Source organism: Equus caballus, chromosome 5 (assembly GCF_041296265.1).
Source record: "Equus caballus isolate H_3958 breed thoroughbred chromosome 5, TB-T2T, whole genome shotgun sequence".
Taxonomy (NCBI): domain Eukaryota; kingdom Metazoa; phylum Chordata; class Mammalia; order Perissodactyla; family Equidae; genus Equus; species Equus caballus.
Window position 1 is genome coordinate 75,514,129 of NC_091688.1, and position 16,596 is coordinate 75,530,724.

Here is a 16,596-nt window from a genome sequence, read left to right on the forward strand (position 1 = left end):
GTCAAGCATGTGAGGGGAACACTGGGAGGCTCTACGGGCATACACAGTACTATAGGACGTGGCCTCTGCCCTGTCTTAATTTGGAAGCTTAGATAGCTAGAGAGAATATTTCATTAACTAATATATGTCTTTTTCTGTATGGTAGAGAGAGAAAAAGAGAGTCTCACTTCTTTGTCTTTTATATTACTGCTGATTATGTGAAAGAGACTGGATCATGTTGCAATTTACACACCTAGACTATGCAATACTAATTTTATGTAACCACCATCATATATATGATTGGTTGTTGACTGAAGCGTCGTTATACAGCATGTGACTATATAGGCTAGGTGAGTTGAAGAACTGAGAAGGAAAAGGAAATGGGTAGTTGGCTGTATAAAGAAGCAACAGGAGGCAGGGAGCATAGCCCCATAGGAAGCTAGTTCAGCTCATTATGTGTTGGGGAAGGCAGGCTCCTCAGCAGTGAGGCACAGAGATCCAAAAAAGAACTGTAGAAGGGTGAGTCAGCTGTGTATTTCAGGACACATGAAGACCTGGGTTCAGGTTCTGGCTCTACCACTTGTTGGCTCTGTCACTTTGGGAAAGTTCAGATTTCTCATCTGTGAAGTGAGGACGTCAGATTAGTTGGTCTCTTACAATCCTGAGATGTTATGAGGTAAAGAGTCAGCATCTTCTCCAGCGTAGACCACAGACTGGACTTTTAGAAACTGCAGTGACAGTCATTTATCTGTTCAGCAAGTACTGACTGAGCACCTATGATGTGGGAAACCATTCTTCACACAGGGATTACAGCAGTGAGCAAGATGAAATCCTTTCCTCTCATGGACCTCACATTCTCAGGAGAGAGGCAGACAACAATCAAACACATAAACGAATGATTTAATTTGAGGTACCAATAATTGCCATGAAGATGCTAAAATAAGACAGTGTGGTGGAGAGCTACCATGTATTTAGGGGAGGGGCAGGTGGGGAAAGCTGAATCCTCTCTGAGGAGATAATGTTCAAGGGAGACCTGATTTGAAGGAAGGATCTAACTATGAGACAATCTGGGGAGCACAGCAGACTGCTCAGAGTGAATAGAAAAGGCCCTCAGGAAGGAATGAGTTTGACACATTCCCGTACCAGGAGCCTTGGAAGCAATTGTAAGAAGTTCAGACTTTATCTCAAGTGCACTGGTGAGGGTTTTAAGCAGAATGAAAGGAAAGATCTCCTGTACATTACAAGAAGATTGCTCTGGAGGTTTTGTAGAGCATAAAGTGTAGGGTAACAAGAGGAGAAGCAGATAAGAGTTAGGAAGCTATTGCAGTAGTCGTGGTGGGAGATGGTGATAGCTTGGACCATGGGAGTAGCAGTGACGTTGGGAATAGGCGTATAGATAGGGAATGTGTGTAGAGATTTGGGAAGAAGGAAACATGGGTGCACTCCCATCCCCCCACCCTGCCGATCCCTGCCAGCCCAACATAGATTTTTGTGATCTTCATATCTATCCAGGAAATCTATATATGACAGATTCTGCCATTCCATTTGTCAATTTCTGGCTTGGGAATGCAGGAATACATGTTTTGGTGGTGAATATGGTAGTTCAGTTTTGAATCATTATAGAAAAACTTAGTGAATAGAGAAACACTAAAACGACTATGCACTTCTTGGCTTCAGTAGAATGGATTGAGAGCCAGTTTAGCAGCCTACAATGTCCTTCAAAGAAAGAAATTTCTCTGGGTCTCCATAAGAATCCGGGAGAAGACTGACCCTGCTTGGGTCACATGACCACTCCTGAACCAAATGTTAGGTCTGGGGGTGAGGGGTGGGGTAAGATGATAGGTGAAGCCTCCTTTATGTCCTGCATCCCATTTGTAAGACATAAAAGAGGGTCAGGGACTGTTCCCTCAAGGCAAAGGTACAGACTAACAAAAGCAACATGTCTGTAAAAATGCCTTCACTTGGATTTCTCCAAATGCCACAACCCCTGGGAATGCCTGGCCAAAGGTCATAGCCAGGCCTGAATTATAGCTGTCTGAAACTCTGTCGCCATTCCTTTATCTTCAAAAGAACATTTGTTAAGACCAAAATACAAGCCTTCCATTGGTAATTTTTTCTCATTGACTTGTTTATATATTTGATTATTTTTTAAAACTATAAAGTAATAAAAACTATCTTAGGATTTTGCCATGGCCTGGCTCTCACTGTTTCCTTTAGGTGACACAGGACATCAAATACCCTAGCACCAGCTTCTGTGTGTCAAGCATAGCTAATCTGAGGGCCTTGTCCCTATCAAGATGGCCCCAGGTTCCTGTGCACTTGACTGCACGCCCGCGTAGCAGGGGTAGTACAGGAGCAGTGGGCATAGAATTTTTCAAGCAGTTTTAGGTGCAGAATGGGATGCTTTGCTTGCTCTAACCTAGCAGGCTCCCTTCCCCTTTGTGCTCACACCTCCAAACTTCAGGGCACTCCTCTCTTGTGGACCTGTTTGCTGGGAGAGGACTCACATGAGCTGAGAAGTTCCTTGAGGCCCTAGTGAATGGTCAGTTCCACAAAGAGAAGTCTAGGCTGTGTACCTAGGACACACTGTCAGGGGAGGGGGCATTTGTCTTTGGTTCCTTCTCATCTCTCTCCTGTTCTCCCCTGCTCGTAGGGTTTGATGCCTCCAGGCTCTGGCTGTTTCTAAACTCCCAGTCCCCTGCTTTGCTCAGTTTTTTTCCCTCTAGCCCAGGAATTGCAGTCAGTACAACCCATTTATTGAGTGGCCCTTGCAAGTAAGGGCCTAAGTATGCACTCTGAGATCGCCTCCTTTGTGTCCTTTCTATATTCTCTGTCTAAATGCATCTCAGTTGGGTGACAGGAAGATTGAATTAGTTTATATTAATTTGCAATAACATGTTGAGTCATTCATTCAGTAAATATTTATTGAGCACCAACTGTAAACCAAGTACTCTTAACAAGCACTGAGAGTGCAGTGATTAAAGTTCCTGGGCTCCTCAGGTAAGTTATATCCTAATAGAGGAGATAGACAAATAAACAAATATGTAATGTGCCAGTGGAGTAAATAGAGTAATTTTAAAACATAACAGCCAGCTTTGTGGTGGGGGAGGGAAGCGTGTGTGTGCGCATGTGGGAGGGGAGGGGGTTATTTTAGAGGTTGGTCAGGAAAGGTGCCTCTGAGGAGAACTGACCTGCTGTGATGGTCGGGAGGAATGGGTGGGGAAAGGCTTGGATTTAAAGAGAAATCTCTTTTTGGTAGGATTTCCAGTTACCTGAACTTATCATCAAAAAATAATAATGTGGAGGGGCCAACCCCACAGCCTAGTGGTTAAGTTCGCATGTTCCACTTCAGCGGCCTGGGGTTCCCCAGTTCGGATCCTGGGCACGGACCTACAACCCACTTACTAAGCCATGCTGTGGCCTCTTCCCATATAGAAGGGCTAGAATGACTTGCAACTAGGTTATACAACTATGTGCTGGGGCCTTGGGGAGAAAAAAATAATGTGGGGAAGATCTAGATGGAAGTTAGACGTGGAGGCCTCTCTAGAGTCGAGCTGTAAGCCAGCCATCCCCTGCCAGTCCGGGTCATGGCTCTGACCCTTTGCCTGGCTCATTTCTGATCCGCACCCACCCCCCTTCCCCAAGCCGGTCGCCACCTTGCTGTTTTCCTGTTTATCTCACTGGTAGAACTTTCAGTTTGGCTCTCTTCCCAGCTACCACTTAAACTCTCATCCTTGATGGTCATACAAAATTGCCTTGGGCTGTTCTGAATAAATTTCCTTCCCTGTGAGCTGGAAGAACCTACTCATTGCCCCACCCTACAGGTAACCATATATTTTATTATTTAAATTGGGACACTTCTGAGAACAGAATTATGTTAGGACTAAAGGTATAAACCGGGCCTGTCTCCAGCACACTGGGTCATTGGTCACTGTAGGCATGTGGTCATTGGCCCAGATAGCTCCAGCTCACAACTGGAACTGAGACTCCCCTCCCCAGCCTAGCATCTGATCTGGAGGCCCAGGTTGGGCTCCTTGCATGGCGCATCCAGAAGTCAAAACAGAGGTCATCACTCCTTAGTCACTACCCTTGTTTTTTCACCCTCAGGCCTGTTTTTCTAGTTTTCTTCTTGGAGCCCCCTCAATTCCCACCCTAGAACATGCCTCCCCTAGTTTCCATTCTTCTGAGAATGGACTGGAGACTTTCTAAACCCATTTTCTCTGCTGCTTCAGGCTGCTAGCTGGGATGAGATGTACACTCATTTTCTCTGTCCAGGTCTAAGAAGGCTGTCTCCAGTCCCAGGCACCCTTGCATTGGCCTTACCAGGGCCTCTGGAGCTAGGAGGAGCTGGGCTTCTAAAGCTGGAGTCGAGCTGATCACCCTTCCAGCCTCTCAGGACACTAAAAGTATACAGAAATATTGTTCGTTGCTTCTTTACAAAATTATATGCTCACAATTAAAAGATTCAAAGGACAAGATAAACACCCATGCTTTTTCGAAGAAAATTTTATAGGTATTGACATCAGGTCTCAAAATCTGAAAATAACATCCAGAAAACTTATAATAAGACCCTACTGCATTATTTTTACCAAAATAATAACAATGACTTCTTACTGGATTCAAATATATTTTGTAGTACAGGTTCACAATTCCTTATCTGAAATCCCAAAAAACTGAAAACTGAAAAAAAAATTCCAAGTTTGTCACAAGTTTATTTCACAGCAAAACCTGATTTGAATAGACATGAGGCGTATAGTCTTCATTTATCCCACTTAATGTGGATATCCATGTTTTACTACAGAAATATTAATATATTTGGTTACTTCCACAAACTTCAAAGGAGGCTATATGATATATGCACCATATTACCTGTTGAAAACGCTTCTGACCCAAAAGTTTTCTGATAAGAGATTTTGGCTCTCTAGTATTATTTTGACTATTGTTTTTCAATTAATAATCTCTACGAATTAGGCAAGCACAAAACCTCAAAAAAGATTCCAAACAAATTTGCCCCCACTTGCTTACTGCTTCCTCTATGGTCTGTAGTTTGGGAGCTATTCAGTATTTTTTAATTCTACATTTATTACCCTAATCCTTTGGAAAGAAAAACGTTGATTTAATAAATGGCTAATAAATAAATAAAAGTAATGAATAAAATTTTGAACCCAGATCTCTCCTTCTGCACTGGTGTAACATGGAAGGAGGAGGAAATATCCTTTTACCATCATACGTGAAACAGAGTGGCAGTCCACTTTTATATTGTGCTGAGTATCTAAGAAGTATGCTCATGGGGCTGGCCCCGTGGCCGAGTAGTTAAGTTCACACCCTCCGCTTCAGCAGCCCAGGGTTTCACTGGTTCGAATCCTGGGCGTGGACATGGCACCACTCGTCAAGCCATGCTGAGGCAGTATCCCACGTGCCACAACTGGAAGGACCCACAACTGAAAAAATACACAACTATGTATCAGGGGACTTTGGGGAGAAAAAGGCAAAATAAAATCTTTAAAAAAAAATGTATGCTCATGCCCTCCTGAAACATAACAGAAGCCTCCAGTCACAGCTTTTTCTAAATGCAAAAACTTAGGACCAGTAGTTGTGTGTCTTCCACTGGTTTAGGAAAAGGCTTTTCTGTTCTTTTCTCAAAGATCGTATTGTGCCTCAAGGCCAGGGGAGGGAAGAGGAGGGGAATGTATTAAATATTTAGTTCTTTACTCTCTGACTTAACCTGTGTGGTAGACAGGCTCCCAGAAACCTCCAGTGATTTTTACCTCCTAGTATTCAAGCCTTTGTGTAGTCTCTTCCATGTCAAATAGGGTTGACCTATATAACTAGGAGAGATTGTATAGAAATGATGAAGTTTGACTTCTGAGGTTAGATCATAAAGACTTTGCAGTTTCTGCATTGTCCTTTCTTAGATCACTTGCTTTGGGGAAGCTTGCTGCTGTGTAATGAGAACACTCAAGTGGTCCTATGGAAAGATCTATGTGGCAAACAAGTAAGGCCTTCTGCCAAAAACCAATACTGAATTGCCAGCCACGGGAGTGAGCCACCTTGGAAGTGGATCCTCCAGCCACAGTCAAGCCTTCAGCTGACTGCAGCCCCAGCCAACAGCTTGACTTCAATTTCATGAGAAAGCTCAAACCAGAATAACCCAGCTAAGCCACTCCTGGATTCCTGACTCTCAGAAACCATGAAAAACAAAAGATATTTATTGTTTTAAGCTGCTCAGTTTTAGGGTAATTTGTTATACAGCAAAAGATAACAAGTACACCTGGAACTTTAGTCCAAGGAAGAAACATTGGTTTCTCTGATTATGAAAGTAATAATATATTCTTGTTGCAAATTTCAAACATAGATATAAAAGACCTGGAAAATGAAAATATTCTGTGATATCACCCCCTTTACAATCTGTGGCAAATCGTTTCAGATCTTCTCCATGCGAATGCTAATATGTGTATATATGTGTATACAAATACACACATGTGAGTGATTTGTTAATGCACATTGGATCATATTAAACATACTGTCCTGCAACTTGCATATTCACTTTAATAACTTACCTTGGCACATCTTCCATATACGTTCATATGAATCTATGTCATTTGTTAATATATCTCCATATATTTTGTTGTATGGACTTCTCCATTCCCTATTGTAGGGTATTGAGGCTGTCTCCGATTTACAAAAATACAAACAGTGAGACAGTTGCTAGCATGTGGGCAAATCTGTGGGCTATATTTTGGAAGCAGAAATGCTGGATCAAAAGCAGACACACTTAAAATTCTGATAGATATATCCAAATTAGCCTCCCCAAAAGTTGTAATGATGTATTTACCCAGGGAATGTAAGTGTCTATTTCCCTACACCCTCAACAACACTGGGTATCCACAGTTTTTGTTGATCAGGTAGGTGAAAAATGACTCATTGCATTCTTTTATGTTTAATTGTTAGCCATCTTTTCAATATGTTTATTAGCTGCTTGTGTTTCTTTTGTTTGGAAACTATATTATTTGTCTTATTTGTTGATTTGTAAGAACACTTTGTCTATCCGCATGTTAAGCCCTTTGCCTAAAACATATTTCATAGGAAATTTCCCCCAACTTATTCTCAAAACTAACTTTAACATTTTTTAACCATATTTGTTACTGTGTTTCACTTTGGTATCAGTGGCCCAGTTGATTTGGATTGCTACTGTTTCCTTCTAGTTTCCCGAATACTTTATTCACCGCATTCCCAGGAGCCGTGAGGTCCACCAGTCCTGGCTCTCCACAGTACTCACCACCTTGTACTCCATGTGGCTCTCCTTTCCCCTGACTCACCGAGTGAAGCCAGATTTGGTACGTATGGCCATCACCAAGGAGAAAAGTCACTCTCCTGTGGATCCTTCGGTCGTAACAGGACATATTGTCTTACACAGCCACCATTTGTCAGTGCGCCAGATACTGTAGTAGACCTTTAACTAACTAACCTATGCTAAAGTTTATCATTTGAATGCACTTTGCTGAAAGAGGTGAGAAATTTGTCTTCTTTTTCTACCTATAACTTGAACTCTGTTTGCCCTTTTCTGCCCCTTGTCTCGTGGTGATAAGCACTAACAGAGAGGTGTCTTTAGCCAATTTGTGCTCCTATCCACCTGTGGTTCCTGAGCCAACATAATGTGCTTGCCAGCCAGAGAAGAGCCAGTTTTCTATTTCTTTTCAATACTCTTTTTGTTTTTGTCAAGACTCTGTTACCAAATATGGTGTGCAGTGGGCAGAATGTTATACACACTCCAGTTTTTGTGGGAAAGTAATACAGAAAATAGAAATATGAAAACTTAATTAGTGCACTGTGTTCAGCCTTACCTTCCTTATCTATAAAGGTCTTAAGTTCTCTGTGGTCTTTAGGGTGAAGTGTATAATTAAATTCTAATTACACTTCAGTAGACAATGCAGAGCAGACGATATGTTATCACAGTAGTGTACACAGTTCTTAAATAATACTCTTATTCCTATTTAAGGCCGAATCCATTCATCAGCATAGCATGAAAGGAAACTCTTTACTTGCTTCCCATGTACACGAGTTCTGGCACAGCGGATGTTATTCTCATGAATAGTTGGACAGAAATGCGTTTAGCTACAATGATTTTGAAAGATCTCTATCAGTTTGGTCATTGCCTTTCATCAGCTGGATTGCAGTTCAAGTCCTTCCTTTGGATGAGAATTTTAAACTCTGAATTTTCAGCATGAGTAGTTTGGATTGTTTTCAAAAGATATAATTTACAAACAATGAAATGCACAGATCTTAAGTGAATAGTTTGACCACATGCCTATCAGGATATAGAACATTTCTATCACCCCAGAAAGTTTTCTCCTGCCCCTTCACAGTCAACCCAAGCAACGACTTTCTGATTTCTATCACCAGAGATTAACTTTGCTTATATTTATTTTTAAATTTTTGAAAAAATAAGTTCATCTTATGATCTCCAACCACATTTTTAGTGTAGCTTCACGAGAATTCAGATGTTTCCCTACAAGATCATTGTTGCCCTGAAAGATTCAGTTAATAAACTCAAGACAAAATGGAAGGGAGAAAAAGGGTCTTCACATTTTAAGCTGGAAATGGTGGGTTTATATTTACTAAACCACCAGAGGCATAGCCGCTGTCACTGGCAACAGCCAGCTTGAGTGCAGTGACTCTAGCACTCTCGGGTGTTATGGCTCAGAAGGAAGTAATGACGTGATGGACGATGTCTGCCGTGGACACAGAGAAGCTCTCGTGCCTGGCCTGAGTATCAGATTACCTCTGTAGTGGAAAGAGAACCGACAGGGCGTTGGAACACTTGGTCCCAGGCCCATTTTGGCTTTTATTTTATTTTAGTCATTTCCCTTCTGGGCTTCGTTCTTTAGCTTAAAATGAAAGGATTGGACTAGATGTCCTCTCAGTTTCCTTCTAACTTAGTCTAAAATTTTATGAGCACTATAAATTTGCTTGTAAAACATGGAAGGAAAAAGAACTATTGTGATATTTCTAAAGGAGTAAGAGGAAAAAAGGGGGAAATGTGAAATACTTATTTCCATTTTAAACTGAGTTAGTTAAAAAAATTATTTCAAACCTGAACATTATCCGATCAGCTGCTCTGATATGGTCGGCTTCACACAATGAATTCCCACTTAATGAAATCCCCTTTTACAGAGAAAAAAGTTAACAGTTGAGACCTTTTTTACTGCACTGAAAAAGCTACAATATGCAGATCTCCCCTGTATTTACCCTCAGCTTTCTTATGACTTTTATCACCAAGCACTACTCCTTTATTTCTTTAAAAAAGTGAAAGAAAAACCCATTCTTAGAAAGGATGGCAGCATCACACCTTAAATTACTGGAGTTGTCTGGGCAGCCGGGTGCCTTTCTGCCTCACTTTAACTGTGTGCACCTGAGCTGGGAAGTCTGCCGCGCCGTTCAGCCGTCTCCGAACCTCACTTTGTCATCTATAAAATGTAAACAAAGACACTTTCCTTACTGTTCCAGAGTGAGTGCTGAATAATAAACGTTTTAATGTTTCTTAAATGGAAATTCCATCTGGTATATAATCGCTACCATTTATTGAACAGTTATATGTGCAGACCTGGTCCTAAGTGCTTGCATTCATGCTGTATGAGATAGGAAGTACTGTTATTCACATGTAATGCATAAGGAAATTGAGGCTCTGAGACATGAAGTTACTTGCAGAGTTTGCACAACCAATCAATAATGGAGGTAGGACTAGAATCCAGGTCTTTCTGATTCTAAAACCCAAGGCCTTAGTCACTCAACTGTGTGCCACCATTTCTGGCTCACACCATGGAAGATGTGTTCGTTCATTCAGACCAATTAAGAATTAATTAATACAGTACTTTTTAAATAAATTACATTAAACGTCATTCTCTTTAAATAATAGTATAAAATGAAAATATATCCTAGCAGCTCAAATTAAGTACCTGCTTTCGTAACAAATTTAACAAACACTGATCTAATTAAATAATAATAATAATAATAGTATATATTTCAAAATTAAATGTCATATGTATTTACCAAAATATTTTTAAAACAAAGTGGATAATAAAAATAATGGGGAATAGTACTACTAAGAAATATTATTACAGAATTTTATAAATGAGATTGGGAAAATTAAACAAATTCATATTTACCAATTTCCTATTATAAAAAATCATATGTAAAACCATTGTGAGAATATGACTATTTTATGTCTTAATTGACTTTTCGGATGAGATAATAATCTAAAACCTCAGGTTGATTGTGAGGAAAAAGTGTGAAAATCTATTTACTGAGTGTATATTAAAATTCATGCTTGTTTCATCCAAACCAATTATTAGATGAAAAGTTTGTCTTAGAGAAAAATTATGAACTTTGTTTTGGAGACCTTAAAGCATCATGACAGTAATTGGAAAGATGGTTTCTTCTTTTACAAGGTCATTAAATACTTTTTAGGTGGTTCTAATATTCTGCACATCGTGTTTTTCAAGAAATATGGCTTTGCCAGGCATCTGTGAATAAAAATCCTAAGTTTATAAGAGTGTTCTTGAGTTTAAAAAGATAATGGGACCAAAACCAGATCAGTAGTTGCCAGCATCTGGAGATCGGGGAGGAATTGACTGCAAAAGGACCTGAAGGAACTTCTTTGGGTGAGAAACTGTTCTGTATGTTGATTGTGATGATGCTGGTTAGTTGATTGTGTGCGTTTGTTAAAACTCAGACCAATGCAGTAAAAAGGGTAAATTTTAGTGTGTAAATTATATCAATAAATATGAATTTAAAAAAGATAAAGTGGGGGCCACCTGGTGGTGCAGCAGTTAAGTTCTCACGTTCTGCTTCCGAGGCCCGAGGTTCGGATCCCAGGTGCAGACCTACACGCTGCTTGCCAAACCCTGCTGGGGCAGGTGTCCCACATATAAAGTAGAGGAAAATGGGCACGGATGTTAGCTCAGGGCCACTCTTCCTCAGCAAAAAGCGGAGGATTGGTGACAGATGTTAGCTCAGGGCTAATCTTCCTCAAAAAAAAAAGAAAGATAAAAGTGGATTAAAATGTGTATCATTGCCAAAAGCATCAAAACATTTGACTTCCAGTTGCCTTATGTATGGCATTTAACTGTCTTTGAGTAAAAGTGATTTGGTGAGGCATTGCTCCCCTGTGTCTTGACACCTAACCTCTCCAATGTTTATGAGGCTTAGAGAAGAGGAGTAAATACTTGAATTGAGTTGACAGCATTTGTCTAAAATTTCTGATATAAGATGCAGCACCTTTGTATTAGAAATCTGGGTCAGGGACCATCAGTGGCAGCCAAAAATGACATATTTCACAAATGAACTGAGATTTCTGGTCATTTCAGTCACTTATTATTTTCTGTTTGTAACCTTGGAAGCAGTAAATAGAGTTCATCAAATTTGGAATGCTATGTTTTATGTCTGATTTGTGGATGAGTCTATCGTCCTCAAAGTGGTAGCTTTTAAAAGGACGTATCAAGTGCCTGCTGTATGCTGCTTTTCTACTTGGATACTGAATAGGCCTCTGAAACTTTCCTGGTCCAAAACAGTAGATATTTCTTATTCTTTTCCCATTTTGGTAAATTTGCTCAAGTCAAATCCCCAGGAGACATCTTTGATCTTGTCTTCCACACCCTACCTCCCATGTTCGATAGCAAGTCCTGCCAACCATATCTTCAGAATTTATCACCCAGTCTGTCCGTTTCTGTCCATCTACACTGCCACCATGCCATCCAACCCCCCTATGCACAATTTTCTAACCTGTCTGCCTGTGGAAGGAGTTCCTGACCCCCTGCAATTTCTTCACCACTTAACAACCAATGTGATTTTTAAAAAATATAAATTAGATATTGTTAATTCACACTTAAAATCCTCCAGTGGCTTTCTGTGCTCTTAGAATAAAGTCCGAACTTCTCAGTGTGGCCCGCATGCTCCAGCCTGGACCCGTTTCTTTGACCTCTTCTTCTCCTCTCTTTCCCTGGTTTTCTCTGTGCCAGCCACAACTGCCTTTTTTTTTTTTTAAACAAACCCAGCTGATTCATATCTCAGAGCCTTTGTACTTTCTGCTCCTTGTGCCTGGGATTCTTCACCCCTGATCTAAACATGACAAGCTCCTTTTTGTTCTCTGAGCTCAAATGTTACCTCCTTCCTAAGGCGTACCCTGACTGTTAGCACTTCCTCCAACTCATGGCCTCATCCCTCTGTCACATTGCCCTGCTTTATTTTCTTCATAATATTAATCCCAATAAAAATAAATTATCTTTTTTGTGTATTTGTTTATTGTCATTACATAAGACAGTGTGACTGCCTTGCTCATTGTACTTATGGAACAGTGCCTGGCATGTGGTACCCTGTCACTACATATCCTTGATGAATGTTCTGGTCACTGTGCTACTTACTCAGAGTGCAAGCATGAGTGAGACACGGGCCCTGCCCTCAAAGAGTTTACACTCTTGTCGAAGAGACAAATGGGAAAGTAAGTATAACGCAGTATGCCAAGAGCCTTACTGGTGACAAATGAAAATTGCTGTGGGAGTATTAGAAGAGGATGTCAGTGGCTTGTTCATTCACAAATATTTGTCAAGGACCCTACTTTGTGCGGGACTTATACTGTGTTCAAGAGGTATAAAGGTAAGCACAGTAGACAGCAGTCTTGCCCACAGCAGTGTGGTTGTAGTGGGATAGATCCTCTCTGGAGAGTTGGGTAAGGCCTCAGAGTGGAGACGACATTGAAGGAAAGGTGGATAAGAGTTAGTCAGAGAAAAAGGTCATTTTAAGAAAGTGAAAGTGGGCCAGCCCCGTAGCCAAGTGCCACATGCCACGACTAGAAGGACCCACAACTAAAATATACAGCTATGTACTGGGGGGTTTTGGGGAGAAGAAGGAAAAATTTTAAAAATAAAATCTTAAAAAAAAAAAAGAACAGTGAAAGATTAGTAAGTCAGTTGAGTGAGAGAGTCGTATAATATACATAAAGTTGAAATCTTTAGACCGTACCTTTATTAGTTGGCATTTTACATATTATATTTTATTGTTATTAGAAATTAATGGGATCTGGAACTTAACTCAGTGCAGTAATAAGATAGCCATCTTTACAATGCTAAATATTATAAGTACTGTTAAGAGGGCATATTGGGCCTTTTTCTCTATAATCCCCACAAACAGGCTTCTTTTCATTAAAATCCACTAGAAGTTAAAGGAAATGATCACTTAAACATTTTATTGATTATCATTTTTTTTCTATGAAGATGGGCACCTGAGCTAACAACTGTTGCCAATCTTCTTTTTTTTTCTCCTTTTTCTCCCCAAATCCCCCCAGTACATAGTTGTATATTTTAGTTGTGGGTCCTTCTAGTTGTGGCATGTGGGAGGCCACCGCAGCATGGCCTGACAAGTGGTGCCATGTCTGTGTCCAGGATCCAAACCAGCAAAACCCTGGGCCGCTGAAGCAGAGCGCGGGAACTTAACCACTTGGCCACGGGGCCAGCCCCATGATTATCATTTTGATTTATGTGAATGGATCCACCTAAAAGCCGTATTTTAAAAATATTTTAGAAAAATACTGTTTATTAAACTATTCCTATGTGTCACTATTCTAAGTACTTTGCATATATTAACTCATTTAATTCTCGTAACAGTCCTCCGACATAGTCCTCTTTACCTGTCTTCCATAGGTAAGGAGCTCAAGGTCCAGAGAGGTCTAAGTAACCAAGATCACAGAGCTAGTCAGTGTAACATAACTCCAGTTCTTTAGAAACGTATCAGATTGTGCCTGAATTAGCTAACTTGCCCAGCAATTAAAAACTTAAGTAGTTTTTTTTAAATATCTGTATTGCAGCAGGCACTGAAAGAGATGAATAAAATATAGCCTGTGTCCTCAAGAACGTTATAATTAGTTAGCTTCAAGGAAAATGGAGTAAAGAAACAACAGGTAGGCATGAAAGAGAGTAATTCCATTGGAAAAAACCTCTTTAAATCAGAAAAAGTTCTTCTGTCTCTACAGCATACTGCTTATTCTGCTACTCAAGGTTCTTTTAAAAAGTATTTGAACACATCTTTTTTTTTTGTATTTTTTAAAATGATTATAGAGTCCTAAGAAGTTGTAGAAATAATACTTAGAGGTCCATGTACCCTTAAATATAAGTCCATATGCCCTTATATAAGGACCGTCTTATGTTAAGTATTGTACAATATTGAAAACAGAAAACTTATATTAGTATAGTACTGTTAACTAGACTACAGGCCTTATTCAGTTTTCACCACTTTTTGTATGCATTAATGTGTGGTCCTGTGTGTGTGTGTGTATAGTTCTATGCTGTTTATACATGTATTTATTTGTGTAACTACCACCAAAATCAAGATACATAACTGTTCCATGTGCAAAGGAGCTCCCCTGTGCTACCCCATCCCTGTCCTCTCCCAGCCGTTAATCTGTTTTCCATCTCCACAGTTTGTCATTTCAAGAGTGTTCTATAAATGGAACCATACAATATGGAACCTTTCGAGATTGACTTTTTTTGCTAAGCTTAATGTCTTTGAAATCCATTCAGTTTTGTGCATGTATCAGTAATTCATTTTTATTGCTGAGTAGGATTCCATTGTAAATGCCCATGAATGAGATTGCTGGGTCTGATAGAAAGTTCAAGTTTAGTTTAATAAGAAACTGCCAAACTATTTTCCATAGTGGCTATCCCATTTTACGTCTCACCAGCAGTGTATGAGAGACGATCCAGTTTCTCTGCCTTCTCTTTAGCGTTTGGTACTATCACTATTTCTTAGATATTTAGTGATATACCATTCTGGTTTTAACTTGTATTTCCCTAATTGCTAATGATGTTGAACATCTTTTCATGTGCTTATCACTAATATCTCTTCTTCATTGAACTGTCTGTTTATGTCTTTTTCCCATTCTCTAATTGAATTGTTTGTTTTACTTTTGAGTTTTGAGAGTTCTTTTGTATGTTCTAGACATAAGACTTCTGTGCAATATGTTGTTTACAAATATTTTCTCCCAGGGCATAGCTTGTCTTTACCTTCCTAACAGGATCTTTCACAGAGCAAAAGTTTTTACTTTTGATGAAGTCTGATTTATCAGTTTTTTCTCCTCTGGTTCATACTTCTGTCGCCTCTAAGAACTCTTCACCTCGCCCTACATCCCAAGATTTCCTCACATTTTCTTCTGAAATTTTTATAGTTTTATGTTTAAATCCATGAGTCATTTTGAATCAATTTTTGTATAAGAAGTGAGGTGTAGATGAAGGCTCATTTTGGCTATAGATTGTTCAGCACAATTTATTTTAAAAAACTTTCCTTCCTCCATTGAATTGCTTTTGCCCATTTGTCAAAAATCGGTTGGAAATTTAAAAAATAAAATCAGTTGGGTGTGTTTGTGTTTATCTGTTCCTGGGATCTCTCTTCCATTGATTTCTGTGTCTGTCCCTCTGCCAGTAGCACACTGTTGTGATTGCTATAGCTGTACGCAGTAAATCTTAACTTCAGGTAGAGTGATTTCTCCCACTTTATTCTTCTTTTTCAAAATTATTTTAGCTATTCTAGTTCCTTTGCCTTTCCATGTAAGTTTTAGAATGTTTGTCTATATGTGCCACAAAATTTTGCTGGGATTTTTATAGGAATTGCATTATATGTATAGGTCAGTTTTGGAGAAATTGACATCTTTACTATATTGAATCTTCCAAATCATAGACATGATATGTGTCTCCATTTATTATATCTTCTTTTATTTCTTTCTTTAACATTTTGCAATTTTCAGCATATAGATCATGTACATGTTTTTTAAAATTTAATATCTTGTTATTTCACCTGTTTGGAATGGCTGTAAATTATACATGGTATTAGGATTTTAATTTTGGTCTCTACGTGTTTGTTGCTAACATGTAAAAATACAATTGATCTTTGTTTTTTTATCTCATATCCTGTGATCTTGCTGAACTCACTTATTAAATATAGGAGTTTTTTAAACAGATTTCCTGGGATTTTCTAAACAGTTGTGTCTTCTGCAAATTGTTATTAGTGCCATCAAGTTGATTCCGACCCTGTGTACAGCAGAGTGGAACCCTGCCTGGTCTATTTGTGCCATCCTCTCACCTTCTGGCACTATATCAGACAATGCACTGCTGCTATAATAGGGTTTTCATGGATAGTTTTTTTGGAAGTGGGTGGCCTGGTCCTTCTTCCTAGTCTGTCTTAGTCTGGAAGCTCTGCTGAAACCTTTCCACGGTGAGTGACCTTGGTGGTATTTTGAAATACCAGTGGCATAGCTTTTAGCATCATAGCAAGACACAGACACCATGGTACGACAACTGACAGACAAACAGGTGATGTGGTTCCCTGACTGGGAAACAAACCCAGGCCACAGGGGTGAGAGCACTGAATCTTAACCACTAGACTACCAGGGTCTGGCCCTTCTGCAAATACGGAAAGTTTTATTTCTTCCCTTCCAACCAGTATATCGGGCTTTTTCCTTCTCTTGCCTGGCTAGGACTTCTGGTATGTTGAATAAGAGTGGTGAGAGCAGACATCTTTGTCTTGTTCCTAATTTAGGGTAAAAGCATTCATTCTTTCACCACTAAGTATGAT

General features: G+C 39.6%; 1 protein-coding gene across 1 annotated transcript in view; it reads left to right on the forward strand.

The window, feature by feature from the left end:
• ALG14 (ALG14 UDP-N-acetylglucosaminyltransferase subunit) overlaps window positions 1-16,596 on the forward strand; it is a 91,411-nt gene that overhangs the window by 30,623 nt on the left and 44,192 nt on the right. Inside the window, exon 3 of the mRNA XM_001491203.7 lies at window positions 7,185-7,316. Within this exon, the coding sequence (XP_001491253.1) occupies window positions 7,185-7,316 (132 nt within the window). The remainder of the gene's footprint in view (window positions 1-7,184; window positions 7,317-16,596) is intronic.